We start from the raw sequence: 17,025 nt of genomic DNA on the forward strand, positions 1-17,025 counted from the left end.
GAGAGCTGTCTGTGTGACAGCTCCCCAGCGACCACACTACGATTTACCTACGATCACGGCCAGGTCATATCGCTGGTCGTGATCGTAGGTAAATCGTATAGTGTGACGGTGCCTTAAGTTACTGTAATCCTCTTCACATGGGGTAAGCAACATAGTTATCAGAAGAACTACATTTCTAATTGGAGGTATTTGCAAATATTATTCCATTTTAAGTCTTTATAGCATTACAATGCAAACTGATAAAGTAATATATTACATTTGGATTACTAATTTAGTTTTGCTGATTAGCTGTGCATGTTTTTTTTCTGTTTTACTCGTAGAGCGAAGAAAAAAGTTATTTTGGTCCCAAAGCCCAAAGTTAAGGTATTTATATTCAGGTTTAGCAGTTAAAGATCAATATTGACATTTTATTGGTTATTCTACTCATAAAATATGTTCTGTTGGTTCATTTTCATAATTCAGATTCCTGCTTCTGTTTTTGGCAATTAGTTGAAACCTTTGAAGGTTTATAGAAGTAATTGTCGACATTATCCCAAACACTACATGTGTTTTCTGAAAAATGTTACTGAAGATTATTGAAAAATCTGATTTGCCTTTTATTATAGTTGATGTTTATTTCTTTGTAGGAATCAAGTCCTAAAAAGGAACAGAAGGTTTCCACACCTCTATCTACTGTGGGTCGTGCACCTTCTCTAAATGCTACGCCTATTGGAGGTCTTGCCAGCTCCACTTGCTCTGAGACTATTTGTCTGGATGACTCCTTAGATGAACAGCTTTCATTCAAAACTCCTTCACTAGATTCAATTTCTGAAGCTTTGGCTGTACTAAACAATGGATCTGGCCCCTCATCCAGTTCTCACACAGAAACTCCAACCTCTCGACCAAAAGTTGCCCTAAGAGAAGAAAAGCTAGCTTCCATCATGAGCAAATTGCCATTGGGTGGTCCTAAAAAGGTTGATACTCCTCATCATACCACTAGTCTCATTGCAGGCCACTCAGCCCCTGTACCAAAGAAGCCCCAGGATCATGCAACAGCCCATTCAACCATGGTGTCTGGGCTCATTGCAGGTTCTTCCATTCAAAATCCCAAAGTGTCATTGGAACCACTACCGGCCAAGCTGCTTCAGCAAGGATTGCAAAGGTCTTTGCAAGCTGAGGTATCCTCATCTTCTACACCTGCTAAAATGAAAGCATCTTCTGCTTCTCAACTTAAAGCAGCATGCGCTTCTTCCACATCACCATCTTCCACTTCAGTGCCATTGACGTCCTCTTCACATGCCCAAGTTTCTTCATCCTCATCACAAGTACAAAACTCTTCTTTGCAGACAGTCAAGCTCAATCCACCCATTCAGCAAAACTATGTTACTCCTTTGCAAGCTACAATAAGCAAATCCCATACTAACCCTGTTGTACGCCTGACCAGCAGTCCCCAGATCTCTTCCACATCGCCCATTATCAAGACATCGGAAAAAACAGCTGGTTATAGGCCACCTTCTTCACCATCTCCAGGCAGCAGTCAGCATACACCTGTATCTCGAACAGCTGCCTCTTCTACCTCTAGTAACTTAATGTCAAGAAATGTTGGCTCTCACAGTTCAAACCCAGGTTTTAAGTCCCCTTATACCATGGCTCCTTCACCCAAACCTACCACTTCTCCAAGTTCTTCCAGTTCATGTACTTCTGTCCCCCAAAATACGCCACATCATAAATTGGCAAGTGGAATGAACATTGGACGTCCTTCACCCACAGTTAGTCCAGTATCTTCTGGTCGTGGCGCAACAGTTTTTCAAGGAGTGAGACACACTTCTGCACCTCCCAAGATTCCCAGCTCTTCTCCGAAATTAGTATCACCTATAAGGCAGCCAAGCTCCTCTCCAAAAATAGCTGTTCCTTCTACAGTGCCGTCTCCTGTTCCTTCTACAAAACTTTCCAGTCCATCTCCAAAAATGCAAAGTCAATCTCCAAAACTACCCAACCAACCTACAAAAGTCCCCAACTCTTCTCCTAAGTCAGTAAACTCTGCACACTCTGGGCCTATAAAATCTCTAGTTCCCAGCTCTGTAATAAATGTTCCTATCAGCAGAACCAATCAAAATTCAAATGTTTCAAATAGGACTCATATTTCTGGGGGGACAGGGGGCGGAGTGCTGGGTGCTACTAAACAGCCAATGCCTCACAGACAACCATCTGCCTCAGTGTCTCCTGTTGCAGCAGCTACTGTTCAGGTAAGTTATTGTACACTATTGCTTAGTGAGAAAAGCAACTGTTTTCTTTAAACCAACAATATTACTGACTTTTTTTTGTTAACAAAATAAACCTTTTTCATGTAGAACTGGGCACAGGATGAAAATGACTGGCACTTAATGAGTTAAATTTATATATTTTTTTAAATAGTCCTAGTGAGTGGTTTCAGAAAGTTTTCACTGGGGGTCTGTACTTTTCCCCTGTATGATGCTGACCAATCATAAGCAGGCAGCAACACTGAAAGGAAAAAAAAAACTCTGCACCATCATAGCGTAGAGCAGCTGTCTGAGCTGTAAGGATACATCTCTGATCTCCTGGTCTAACCTGCATGAGTCGGGGTGGAGGAGGGGCAGCACAGCAGAGCTTAGAAGTGTCTCATTGCAAATCTTTCTAATATTGCTAATATCTCTGCAGTATGTCCAGTTTTAACATGACAAATTTGGTGGAAAGTCCTCTTTTAATTAGCCACTCTCACCGTGGTCTTTGCCCTGGTGATCACCCCCCGCTGCTGCTGCCGGCTCCATCATCACCTCCATTGCTGCTGCATCTCCTTAGCCCGCTCCTGCCTCCCTGCGCCTGACAGTCCCCCTGCCCCCAGTGATCGCCCCCTGCCCCGCCGATTGCCCCCAGTGATCCCCCCCCCCTTCCCTGCTCCGCTGATTGCCCCATGCCCTAGTTTTCCCATTAGGGTTAGAGTTGGGCTAAAGTTAGGGTTGAGGTTAGGGGTGTGTTAGGTTAGGGATGGAGTTAGAATTGGGGGGGGGGGGTGTTTACACTGTTCAGGCACATCGGGGGCTCTCCAAACGCGACATGATGCCCTCAGACCATTCCATAAAAGTCTGCATTCCAAAATGTCACTACTTTCCTTCCGAGTTCTGCCATGCGCCCATAAAGTAGTTTTCTCCCACATATGGAGTATCTGCGTACTCAGGACAAATTGGCCAACATCTTTTGGGGTCCAAATTCTCCTGCTACCCTTGGGAAAAAAATAGGGGACTAAAAGATCATGTTTGTGGAAAAAATGTTTTTTTTTTTTTTTTTTTTATTCTCACGCCCTGGCACTATCAACTTTTTTGAAACACCTGGGAGTTCAAAGTTCTCACCACACATCTAGATAAGTTCCTTGAGGGGTGTAGTTTCCAAAATGGGATTACTTGAGGGGGGTTTCCACTGTTTAGGCACACAGGGGCTCTCCATATGCGACATGGTGTTTGCTAAGGATTGGAGCTAATTTTCCATTCAAAAAGTCAAATGGCACTCCTTCCCTTCTGAGCCTTGCCGTGCGCCCAAACAGTGGATTATGACCACATATGAGGTATCGATGTACTCAGGAGAAATTGCCCAACAAATTTTAGGATCCATTTTATCCTGTTGCCCATGTGAAAATGAAAAAATCGAGGCTAAAAGAACATTTTTGCTGGGAAAATTAAAATGTCCATTTTTTCCTTCCACGTTGCTTTAGTCCCTGTGAAGCACCTGAGGGTTAATAATCTTCCTGAATGTGGTTTTGAGTAGCTTGAGGGGTGCAGTTTTTGGAATGGTGTCACTTTTGGGTGTTTTCTGTCATGTAGGCCCCTCAAAGGGGCTTCAAATGTAATGTGGTCACTAAAAAAAATGGTTTTGTAAATTTTGCTGGAAAAATGAGAAATTGCTGATAAACTTTGAACCCTTATAACTTCCTAACAAAAATTCCTCCCCCCCAAAAAAAAAAAATTGTGCGATGTGAAGTAGACATGTGGGAGAAATGTGTTTATTAACTATTGTCACATAATTCTCTAGTTTAACAGAATAAATATTTGAAAATTGCAAGTTTTTTGCCAAACTTCTGATTTGTTTTCACAAATAAACGCAAAAATTATCTACCTAAATTTACCACTCACATGAAGCCCAATATGTCACGAAAAAAAACAGGATCCGTTGAAGCGTTCCTGAGTTATTACCTCATAAAGGGACACTGGTCAGAATTGCAAAAATGGCCAGGTCATTAAGGTCAAAATAGGTTGGGTCATGAAGGGGTTAAGTCTCCTTAGGAGACGTGAAGCTATAATTGTCACATTTGCTATGTATAGCAAAAATCACAATCTGTGAATGGCCAGCCAAGGGCTGGTGTTCAAAGGAGGAATGTGATGACAGGCATGGGGGTCTTCCGATGACCCTCAGCTATCTTGACAACTCATCACGTGATGGGTGCCCCAATGGGTGGTATCTATGACTGGTTTCCTGTCTGCGTGAGATAAATGCCGCTGTTAGTGATTGCCTACAGCATATAACTGGTTAACAGCCGTAGGTGGATCTCTGATCCACCCACAGCTGTTAGACACACGGTGGCTGTCACGTGCGGGGAAGATGCGGGCTCAGCATGTGAACCCGCATCAAAGGCAGGGACATGGTTGTGAAGGGGTAAAAGCTACTGAAACAATACAGCAAAGAGATACTAAATATTAAAATACATAGCAGAATGTATCGGAATGACCACTAAGGAATACATCATAAACAAATACTGATGTAACCCCTTAACGTCCGCCGATACACCTTTTAACGATGGCAGTTAAGGATAGTTATTCCTCAGCGCCGCTTTTTAACGGCACTGAGAAATGGGTTTATAGCGCCCCCCCAGCGTTGGAATTTCTCTGCGGGCTCGGCTACCAGGGGTAGCCAAGACCCCGGAGAACCTGATTTGGGTCGGTTTTTACCGTCCCCAGTGTTGCAATCGCCGTTATTAACGGAATAACGACGACTGCAAAAAAAGGCAGATTTCCCATTTAGTTTCTCGCTCCTCTGATGTGATTGCACATCAGAGAAAAGTAGAAATGGGGTCTCCCGATCTCTCCCGGCACCTCCGGTGTCCCTGGACCCTCCCGCAATCCCCTCAGGATGTCCCCCGACTGGCGGTGTCTTCCGGGAAGAAAATGGCGGCACATGCACAGTGCGCCCGCTGAGATCTGCCGGCCGGCACCCGACAACAATAGGAAATTTTTCCTATTGGTTCATTTCGATCACTGTGATAGACCCTATGACAGTGATCAAAAAAAAAAAAAAAGTATATCAAATTCTCCTTTATCATCCCCTTAGTTATGTAAAAATAATTAAAAAAAAAAAAAAATTTCTCCTTCGCCTCATTGGGGGACACAGGACAGTGGGTGCATGCTTCTGCCGCCAGGAGGCTGACACTAAGTAAACGTGAAAAAAAGTTAGCTCCTCCTCCATCGTATGCACCCTGACACTGGCTACCAGAGACTCCAGTTTATGCTTAGTTTCTCAAGGAGGCACACCTCTGATTCCTGTTCCTTTGGACTCCTTTTTTTTTTTTTTATTTCAACATTATGAATTGAAGGGGCGACGGATCCTTTTGAGGGTCCGATCTCCCCAAAACCATCAACGGGCAAGCACGTGTGATTCCATATCCACTTTCCCTTTCCCGCTACGTGGGATTCTGCACCGGACTTGGCCCTGACCACCCTAAGGTATTTAGACCCTGGGCTGTACAGGTGCCCCCAGACGTCCGTGCTTCCCCCCCCCCCCCCGGATTTCTACACCCCTGCTCTGCTGCGGTGATAGATGGGGTGGTGGACGGTCCCTCTCCTTATCCTAGATAATGGAGATAGGGCTCCTGCACCGTCTTTTTTGCCTCCCTCCTCGCTCTGCTGGCATCTAACATGGGGGGGCTCCTGACAAGGCGCCTTAGGCTTTACCTTTATGCTGCTGGCATCTTGCGACGGCAGGGGGCTCTCCAGTGCTGGGGGGGTTCCGTCGCCTGCGAGTGGTTGTGCTGCAGCGCTGCTTTGCTGCCGACCCCTTTTCTTTCTTTCTTTCGGGGGCCGTTTCTGCGGCGCTGTGGTGGGGTCTCTGTATGCGGCCGGCGCTGCGGTGCCGCCGGTGCTGCGTTGCGGCCGGCGCTATGGTGCGGCGGCGCTACGTGCGGCTAGTGCCGCACTATTATCTTCAGGTGCGGGCCAGGTCTCCAGATTTCATGGGGACATCTTCGGGCAGCACAGGGCCCAGGCTTCCGCCCTGCAGACCGCGCCGTTAGGCTCCTCCCCTTCCGGCGCGTCCACTTCCGGTTCCGCCCTTCCTCTCTCAGGGGGAAAAAATTGAGGTCCCGGCTTTAGGCCTACTACAGGCCGCAGCATCTGTTTGGCGGTCCCTCCCCCTGACATCGGCTCAAGGGGCTCTGAAGAAGATAAAAGCAACTTCCTTTTGCTCCGCAGCGTGCGTCTGGATTTGTCGCTACAGCCTTGGGGACACAGGACTGGGGTAAGTGCTTCTCCCTCCAGCTGGCTGAAGCAGTATTTTTTTGTCCCAGTCTCTGGCCCTGGGTATAGCATTTACGGATCGCTATGTCTAGAAGAGTTAAGTCTCACACGGTTCTTTTTACCGGTTGTGTAGATTGTCGTGCCCCATTTCCGCACGCCCAGAGTAATCGCCGCTGCGAGGCCTGTGACTCTGAACGCGCCCAGGAGCCCCCCCTGCCAGCTCCCCAGCAATCCCTCCGGCTTCTGCCCCTCAGGATTCTGAGGCAGCTCCGCCGGAATGGGTCACATCTTTGTCGCAATCGATGGCGTCCCTTACTGAAGCAATCAAATCCCTTCAGACCCCGGCAGTTAGGGCCAGCAGTCCATCTGTCTCAGAGAGGGCCTCGGGGTCTCAGGAGCCTCCGGCCTGCAGGGGCCGCGCTCCCGCTAGACAGACGCGTGGAAAGCGGATTCGCACTGCGTCTCCCAGGCCCTCAGGTGCTTCCGCATCCTGGAGCTCTGCATCTCGTTCTCCTTCCCCTGCAGAGAGCGGGGAAGTTGAGACAGACTGAGTCTGAAGGGTCCCTTAATTTTGAGAATCCTGGTTTTCAGGAGTCAGTAGATAGCCTCATTGAGGCTGTCAATCAGTCCCTGGGAATAGAGGACGAGCTCGCCTCGTCCTCGGATCATAAGGTCTCGTTTAAGCGGGCAAAACGGGCCCATAGGGTATTCTCCTCTCATCCGGAATTTGAGGACCTGATTCGCCGTAACCAAGAACACCCGGACAAATGCTTTTCAGGGCTTAGGGCTCTGAAAGCTAGGTATCCCTTTGCTACTGAACTTTGTAGTAATTGGGCAGAAAATCCTGCTGTGGATCCTCCGGTGTCCCGTTTAGCCTCTAATACATTGCTATCTCTCCCTAATGGCTCGGTGATTAAGGATCCTACGGATCGTCTTATTGAGAGCTTGGCTCGCTCTGTTTTCGAGGCTTCTAGTTCAGTGCTTTTTCCTTCCTTCGCGGCAACCTGGGTTACTAAGGCTATGATGTCTTGGTCAGAGTCTTTAACAAAGGCTCTTCAAGAAAGTGATTTGTCAGCAGAATTGGCGGAAATGTCATCTCAGATAGCTCTGGCTGGCAGTTATCTGATTAATGCAACTTTGGATGCTGCAGATTGTGCCTCTGCAGCGGCGGCTAATGCCTACATCTACTTTTGTTTCACCAGGTCTGGCTTCAGGTAATCCACGACCGGTGGGTGGGGGAGCTCGTATCTTCAGGTTACAGGATAGAGCTGGTCCGTCTTCCTCCTCCCCGGTTCTTCCCATCCCGTCTTCCCAAGTCCGAGTCTCTCCGACAAGACCTGTACAACTCCATAGAGACCCTTCGTCTCAGCGGAGTAATTTCTCCTGTTCCAAGGGAGGAAAGGTTTCGGGGCTTTTATTCCAATCTTTTTGTAGTCCCCAAAAAGGACGGAACAGTCAGGCCTATTCTAGATCTAAAACTTTTAAACAGGTTTGTCCGCGTTCGTCACTTTCGGATGGAATCCCTCAGGTCTGTCATCGCCTCGCTAGAAAAGGGAGAGTTTTTGGCCTCAATAGACATTCAGGACGCCTATCTACATATTCCCATCTTTCCACCTCATCAAAGATTTCTCCGGTTTGCCTTAAACGATCAGCACTTCCAGTTCACGGCTTTACCCTTCGGGCTGGCCTCCGCCCCCAGGGTGTTCACAAAAGTCATGGCAACTGTAGTGTCCATTTTGCACTCCCGGGGCATAGTTGTCCTGCCTTATCTAGACGATCTACTGATCAAAGGGGCGACTTTTCAATCTTGCAGGGAAAATGTCGGCATCACTCTGGACACCCTTTCTCGTCTAGGTTGGCTAATAAATTTAAGGAAGTCATCCCTTCAACCATCTCGGAGAATCTCTTTTTTAGGCATGATCTTCGACACCTCTCAAGCTCTTTCAATTCTCCCCCAGGACAAGGTCCTCGCCCTTCGGCAGGAAGTGTGGAAGCTTCAACAACCGTACTCTCATACAATCTGGTCTTGCATGAGGGTGTTAGGAAAGATGGTTGCAACTATAGAGGCAGTTCCTTTTGCGCAGCTTCATCTTCGTCCTCTCCAACAAGCTATCCTGGCAGTGTGGAACAGAAATCCTCTCTCCCTCAACCACAGATTCCGGTTGTCTCTCCAGGTCAGGCAATCCCTCTCTTGGTGGCTAAACAGCTCATCACTCCTCAGGGGGAAGCCCTTTCCCCCAACCAATTGGCTTGTGGTCACAACAGATGCCAGTCTCCGGGGTTGGGGAGCAGTGTTCTTCCATCACACAGCACAGGGGCTCTGGTCCCTTCAGGAATCAGCCCTCCCCATCAATCTCTTAGAGATCCGAGCAGTTAGGCTAGCCTTGCGACATTTCCACCCTCTTCTGGCGGGTCGCCCTGTCCGAATTCAATCGGACAACGCCACAGCTGTGGCCTATATAAATCACCAGGGGGGCACTCGCAGCAAGGCAGCCATGCAGGAAGTAAAACAGATTCTGTTCTGGGCAGAGAGAAATCACTCTGTGATTTCGGCAGTCCACATTCCGGGCAAAGAGAACTGGGCGGCAAATTTCCTAAGCTGTCAGGGTCTAGCTTCCGGGGAATGGTCTCTCCATCCCGAGGTTTTTCTGCAGATATGCCATCGTTGGGGGACGCCAGACGTGGATCTAATGGCGTCCAAGGGCAATGCCAAGGTGCCCAGATTTGTCTCTCGGTACCGAGATCCTCAGGCTATCGCGGTAGATGCGCTAGTACTGTCTTGGAACCAATTTCTCTTCCCTTATCTGTTCCCGCCTCTGGCTCTGCTCCCGAGAGTAATCAAGAAAATCAAGGCAGAGTACCGGCTATTCTGATCGCTCCGGATTGGCCTCGTCGGACCTGGTATGCAGACCTGGTGCAGCTTCTCGCCGGGGTTCCATGGCGGCTCCCCGATCGGCCAGATCTTCTTTCGCAAGGGCCGATCTACCACCAGAACTCAGGGGTCCTACGTTTGACGGCCTAGCCGTTGAATCTTGGGTGTTAACTCGGGCAGGATTCTCCCAAGAGGTAGCAGATACTATGATCAGTGCACGTAAGACTGTTTCGGCCAGAATCTACCATCACACTTGGAAAGTTTTCCTTTCTTGGTGTAGAGAGCACGGGCTGCCCCCTCTGCGTTTTTCCGTCCCCAACATTCTAGCCTTTCTTCAAACAGGCCTGGATTCCGGGCTTGCGCCAAGTACTCTTAAACGGCAGATCTCGGCCTTATCTGTCTTTTTTCAGCGCAGGATTGCTACTAATCTTCAGGTCAAAATTTTTTCCCAGGGTGTCGCTCATAAGGTCCCTCCTTATAAGACTCCTTTGGATCCTTGGGACCTTAATTTGGTCTTAAGGGTTTTACAGGACGCTCCTTTTGAGCCTCTTCAGGATATTTCCTTGACTCTCCTTTCCTGGAAAGTTGTATTTTTAGTGGCCATAACCTCCATAAGGCGGGTATCAGAGCTGGCAGCCCTCTCCTGTCGTTCTCCCTTTCTTCGTTTTCATCAGGACAAGGTAGTGCTCAGACCAGCACCGTCTTTTTTGCCGAAGGTTGTTTCCTCATTCCACATCAATGAGGATATTGTTCTGCCCTCTTTTTGTCCTGCGCCCACACACCGTGTAGAAAAAGCTCTCCATACGTTGGATCTGGTGAGGGCTCTGAGGAGGTACGTTTCCCGAACGGCTCCTTTTCGCCAGACAGATGCTCTGTTTGTCCTTCCGGAAGGTCGCAGGAAGGGTTGTGCGGCCTCAAAATCCACCCTGGCCAGGTGGATACGGGCAACCATTCAGGAGGCCTATCGCTCCAAGGGCATGATGGTTCCGGCTGGAATCAAGGCTCATTCCACTAGAGCAGTGGGGGCTTCCTGGGCGATTCGGCACCAGGCCTCAGCAGAACAGGTTTGCAGGGCTGCAACCTGGTCTAGTCTGCATACGTTTGTCAAACATTATAATGTCCACTCCCAGATCTCTACGACATGGCGCCACCATTGATTCTAGCAAATTTTGCATTCAAAAAGTCAAATGGTGCTCCCTCCTTTCTGAGCCCTGCCATGCACCCAAACAGTGGTTTTTCCCCACATATGGGGTATTGGCGTACTCAGGAGAAATTGAACAACAAATTTTATGGTCCATTTTCTCCTGATACCCTTGTGAAAATAAAACAATTTGGTTCCAAAGTAAATTTTTTGTGAAAAAAGTGAAATGTTAATTTTTTCCTTGTACATTGCTTTAGTTCTCGTAAAGCACCTAAAGGGTTAATAAACTTCTTGAATGTGGTATTGTGCAGCTTGAGGGGTGCAGTTTTTAGAATGGTGTCTTATTTGGGCATTTTCTGTTATATTGACCCCCCAAAATCACTTCAAATGTGAGGTGGTCCCTAAAATAATGGTTTCGTAAATTTTGTTGGAAAAATGAGAAATCACTGGTCAACTTTTAACGCTTATAACGTTCTAACACAAAAAATTGTTTCCAAAATTGTGCTGATGTAAAGTAGACATGTGAGAAATGTTATTTATTAACTATTTTGTGTGACATAACTCTCTTAATTTAGAGAGAGACCCCAATTCCAACAATGTATCACTTGGTTTTCTGGGTGCAGCAATTGTGACACAATCCGTTTTAGATTTAGCAATGCAGCAGGGCTGAAAAGCTGTATCTGCCCACACCAGGCTCTGTATATACCATGTCCATAAACAGTGAGCTGCCTATCACAGGGGTAGGGGGTGTGGTTGGACTAGATGTAGTCCAAGTGATAAAACCATCACTCTAAGTAAACACCACCACACAGGGTGATAAATGACACATCATTCAACTCTGTATTCTCAGTCTCCTGCTGTCTATAGATTACATAGCAAAAACCTGCTGACAGATTCCCTTTAAGAGGATGACAGAAAAGGAGTAGGGTTACCCTGGGTCCGAGTTTATATCAAAATGTCACCAGTAGACACCAGTAGAGGTATTTAAAAAAAAAAAAAAAAAAAAAGATACTCATCAACTAGATTTCTTCCCATCCAAAAAGCCTAAGTTTTGTATGTACAGTATTTTCTTCAGACGTTTTCCATCCATGATCCATTTCTGTTTTTCGTTTCATAAAGCTGCGTGAAAGAAATGGAAACATACACTAAAAATATTAGTTTGCTGTAAGGACATTTACATGCAGAAGCGGGGTTTGTACAAAGATAGGGGAAAGATAATTATCTTTGTACCGTGTTAGCCAGTAGATAGAAAAATATTTAGAATTGAGTTCTCAGTGGTTGATACCTTTTAATGGCCAACTGAAAAGATGGTAACAAATTGCAAGCTTTCCAGACTATCCAGGCCTCTTCATCAGGCAAAGACTAAAAGAAATTCTGAAGAATCACATATTTATAATATACTCGGAGGACCCCCGAGTGCTTGGGAAATCTCGAGTAACGAGTATATTCGCTCATCACTAGTATCAACCACTGAGGACTCTCAATTCCAAATATTATTCTACAAAGATAGGGGACATTTGTGCCAAATTTTTCATTCAATTTCTGCTAGAAATAATGTTGCAGTTGTTTGCAAGAAATATATAAATATCTTAGGGGGTTGAAAAATGTATTGTATCTTTTTATGTATACAGACATTTTAGGACATCCCCTTATTTGATGGAGAGTGTACACAAATTTAGCAACTTTTTAATTTAGAAAAAAAAAAAAAAAGCATTCAAAAATGTATCTGAATTCTGTTTGAGCAGCAATCCAGTTTTAAATTGATGTGAATGGCGCAAATGACTCTAAATTCGAATAGAAGTGGCTTAAAGTGTCCCCCAACAGATTACTTACCGTATTTTCCGGCGTATAAGACTGTGCGTATAAGACGACCCCCCCAACTTTTCCAGTTAAAATATAAAATCTTCTTATAAGTTGTGGGTCTTCTTATACGCCGTATGTCGTCTTATAGGGCCGGGGGCTAATGTGCCGTGGGGGGGAGGGGAGTGGTCCCGATGAAGAGGGGGCGTCTTACAGGAAAGTGAGTGGAGTATCCCCATTACCTCATTGTAGCTGCAGCGTGGGGTCTCTGTGCTCGGGAGCGATGGTGGCTGCTCCTCTTTGTGCCACGTGGGTGCTGTGCTGTGGGGCGGCGGCTCCTCTTCGTGCTCTGCCTCCCCCCTCACACACAGTCCCAGTGATCTCCGCTAAGCTGCACTCACAGCCTGCAGAGAGAGGCAGGTGACACCTGGAGAGAGAGAGCAGGGCAGCTGACTGGACAGTGAAAAGGTGGGGGAAGGCAAGAATGTTATTCACAAAAGAGGAGAGAAGTAGCATGCACACAACTGGGATCAGATACCCTTCCCCCATATATCTCTTCTGTGATCTCCCATAGGCCAGCACACTGCTCCAGAAATACTCTGTGCTGCAGTCACCTTGTTCCTTACCTAATATATCTCCCTCTGTGACCATGGAGGTGACTGTCTCTCCCCTTGGGAGCTGTCTCTCTCCCCATGTATGCTCTCCATCCCCCTGTACCTGTTCGCTCTCTCCCCCTGCATGTCTCACTCGCCATGGGTCGCTCTCCCTCTTCTCCCCCCTGCATTCTCACTCCCCATGGGTCGCTCTCCCTCCTCTCCCCCTGCATGTCTCACTCCCCATGGGTCGCTCTCCCTCCTCTCCCCCTGCATTCTCACTCCCCATGGGTCGCTTTCCCTCCTCTCCCCCTGCATTCTCACTCCCCATGGGTCGCTCTCCCTCCTCTCCCCCTGCATTCTCACTCCCCATGGGTCGCTCTCCCTCCTCTCCCCCTGCATTCTCACTCCCCATGGGTCGCTTTCCCTCCTCTTCCCCCTGCATGTCTCACTCCCCATGGGTCGCTCTTGCTCCTATGCATTCCTCTCCCCCAGCATGTCTCTCTCCCCATTGGTCGCTCTCCCTCCTCTCCCCCCTGCATGTCTCACTCCCCATGGGTCGCACTCCTCTCCCCCTGCATGTCTTTCCCCATTGCACACACAGCTCAGTGCTTGCGATAACAGGATCTGCGGGGGTCATGCTGTCACATGTCAGCATGACCCCCTCAGCTGTGACTGTCACCTGCGGTAACGCTACCGCTGGTACTGTCGGTCACAGCGCTGCGGGATCATGCTGGCAATGTCAGAGTGATTCTGCAGCTGACTGCAGCCGGCGCGACCAATCAGCAACATTGGCGCGGGATCTAATGTTAAAAATAATAATAAATCATTTTTAAATCATTATATACTCACCTTCCGGTTCCAGCCCAGGCCTTTCTCCTCGTGACGCTCCGGTGACTGGTCCATGCATTGCGGTCTCGCGACCGGAGCGTCGCGAGGAGCATCGGTAAACGCTTCGGCTGGATCCGGGGGGCCGATGGAAGGTGAGTATATACTCGAGTATAAGCCGAGATTTTCAGCCCATTTTTTTTGGGCTGAAAGTCTCCCTCTCTGCTTATACTCGAGTCATACCCAGGGGTTGGCAGGGGAGGGGGAGCGGGGGCTGTCTAATTATACTCCCGTACTCATGGTGCGGTCCTTGCGCGTCTTTTCCCCGCCGCTGACAGCTTCTTCCTGTACTGAGCATGGTACCGCTCATTACAGTAATGAGGTGGAGCCGCATATTCATTACTGTAATGAGCGATAACGGTGACTGCTCAGTACAGGAAAAAGCTGCCGACGCCAGGGAACAGACGTGCAGGGACCGCACCAGGAGCTGGTGAGTATAACGGGGAGGGAAGCGCTGCGCTGCACGATATTCACCTGCTCCTCGTTCCAGCGCTGCTCCGTCTTCAGCTGTGATGCTCAGGTCAGATGGCGCGGTGACGTGGTTAGTGCGCGCCCTCTGCCTGAAGATGGAGCGGCGCCGGAACGAGGAGCAGGTGAATATTGAAAGTGCCAGGGGCCCAAGTGACGGAGAGGTGAGTATGTAATTTTTTTTCTCGCAGCAACAGCAAATGGGGCAAGTGTCTGTATGGGGCCATAACGTTTGTGCAGCACTGTATGGGGCCATAACGTTTGTGCAGCACTATATGGGGCCATAACATTTGTGCAGCACTGTATGGGGCCATAAGGTTTGTGCAGCACTGTATGGGGCCATAACGTTTGTGCAGCACTATATGGGGCCATAACGTTTGTGCAGCACTATATGGGGCCATAACGTTTGTGCAGCACTATATGGGGCCATAACGTTTGTGCAGCACTGTATGGGGCCATAACGTTTGTGCAGCACTATATGGGGCCATAACGTTTGTGCAGCACTATAGGGCCATAACGTTTGTGCATCACTATATGGGGCCATAACGTTTGTGCAGCACTGTATGGGGCCATAACATTTGTGCAGCACTATATGGGGCCATAACGTTTGTGCAGCACTGTATGGGGCCATAACGTTTGTGCAGCACTATATGGGGCCATAACATTTGTGCAGCACTGTATGGGGCAAGTGTCTGTATGGGGCCATGATCAACGTTTGTGCAGCACTATATGGGGCAAATATCTTTATGGAGCATCTTACGGGGCCATAATCAACATTTGTGCAGCATTATATTGGGCAAATGTCTCTGTGGAGCATCTTATAGAGCCATTATTAACCTTTATGCAGGATTATATGGGGCATATTTTAATATGGAGCATCTTATGGGGCCCATCATAAACTTTATGGAGCATTATATGGGGCTCCTGATTCTATATGGATATTCAAAAACACTTTAGCCTACTGATGTCTCAATTAATTTTTCTCTAATTTGGTATCTATTTTTACTTTCGACATTTACTAGTAGCTGCTGCTGTATATTTCTCTGCTGTATCTGTGCATCATGAATCGTGGTATGTGTTAAAGAGGAGGGCCCACTGAGACTCTTTCACCCGGGGCCCTCAACAACCTGGAGCCGGCCCTGGCTTCACTGATTGGTCACGCCCGGCTGCAAACAGTCAGCAACAGTCGCAGCCCCGCCGCGAATTGGCGCGGGATTTGAACCACACTTCGCTGATTGGTCGATTCCCGGCCGGCCGAATCCTGTGTATTCATTGCATTATTCTGAAATCTTCATAAAAAAACTACATACATATTCTAGAATACCCGATGCGTTAGAATCGGGCTACCATCTAGTTAAAACATAATCCACTAGAAAGTTCTACAAACTCATCCATGTGGTGTAAGCCTTATTCCGGTCTCCTTTCCTTCTACATGGTGGAAAACGAAACGTCACTGTCCATGCTGAAATTTCACCTTTTAGAAGAATTGTATTGAAATACATGTGCAAATTTTAGTAGTGGTAATTGTTTTGTAAGGCTTCATGGATAAAATAGTCACCCATTGCAAGTCCAGCACTGCCTCTCCGCCTGCCCCTGGGCTTGTTGATGGACTGCAGCGGTGACGTCATGACTGCTATTACATAGCTGCTGCCAGTGAGACTATGGAACTCTCTGCCGTATGATGTTGTAATGAGGGATTCATTACTTAAATTTAAGAGGGGACTGGATACATTTCTGGAAAAGTATAATGTTACAGGGTATATACACTAGATTCCTTGATAGGGCGTTGATCCAGGGAGCTAGTCTGATTGCCGTATGTGGAGCCGGGAAGGAATTTTTTTCCCCAAGGTGGAGCTTACCACACATGGGGTTTTTTTTGCCTTCCTCTGGATCAACATGTTAGGGCAAGTTAGGTTAGGCTATGGGTTGAACTAGATGGACTTAAAGTCTTACTTCAACCTTAATAACTATGTAACTATGTAATGTCATGCACTCCACACCATAACCGTCTAGGGGTTCCAGCAGGGGTACCAGACCCAGATAACCAGTATATCGCACTGTGATCTAACACTGATGACTTCAACTGTTACTTTATCAGCTGTACTGTTTTGTGTATTAGACTTTTGTTGTCTTTGGTTACTTTTATCTCCAATTTTCACATTTTATATATATATATATATATATATATATATATATATATATATATATATATATATTTTTTTTTTTTTTTTTTTTACAGTCTGCTGCAGCATCTCTACTTGCAAATACAGCACCGTTGACACTCATGGCATCACCACTTTCTGTAACAAACCCAAATGTGACAACCCCACTTAGTCCATTTGGCATGTTGAGCGGACTGGTACCAGTCACCATGCCATTCCAGTTTCCATTGGAGCTTCTCAACTTTGGGAGTGACACTGCTGGTGCGGTAACATCTCCAGGTTCTACCTCAGCAGCTTTCCACCACACACTCGCACAGAGTAAGACTTCTATTCTTAATACTTTATCAGATTGTATATTTTTAAACATGCAGTAAAGTGACAAATAAGCATCATTTTAAGAATTTCAGAAATCAATAGTACGCATGAAAATCAGAGAATTCTGCTTCTTGTTCCTCCAAGTCTGATCTTTCACTCTGAATTCATAGGTAAAATCTGTTTTCAGTGAAGACACATTTTCCCATTACTGAGATAGATGATGGTTGCTGCTTTCAAAACGTAGTGGCGAGGAGGAACGAGATGGAGGCAGACGGATATTCTGCAAAAA

General features: G+C 47.2%; 1 protein-coding gene across 2 annotated transcripts in view; it reads left to right on the forward strand.

The window, feature by feature from the left end:
- The window catches only part of UBN2 (ubinuclein 2), a 155,246-nt gene that overhangs the window by 121,724 nt on the left and 16,497 nt on the right, over positions 1-17,025 (forward strand). For both annotated transcript variants that reach the window (XM_069737072.1, XM_069737073.1), the window contains 3 exons: positions 321-363; positions 627-2,225; positions 16,499-16,739. In XM_069737072.1, the coding sequence (XP_069593173.1) occupies positions 321-363; positions 627-2,225; positions 16,499-16,739 (1,883 nt within the window). The remainder of the gene's footprint in view (positions 1-320; positions 364-626; positions 2,226-16,498; positions 16,740-17,025) is intronic.

This window comes from Ranitomeya imitator, chromosome 8 (assembly GCF_032444005.1).
Source record: "Ranitomeya imitator isolate aRanImi1 chromosome 8, aRanImi1.pri, whole genome shotgun sequence".
In the NCBI taxonomy this organism is placed as follows: domain Eukaryota; kingdom Metazoa; phylum Chordata; class Amphibia; order Anura; family Dendrobatidae; genus Ranitomeya; species Ranitomeya imitator.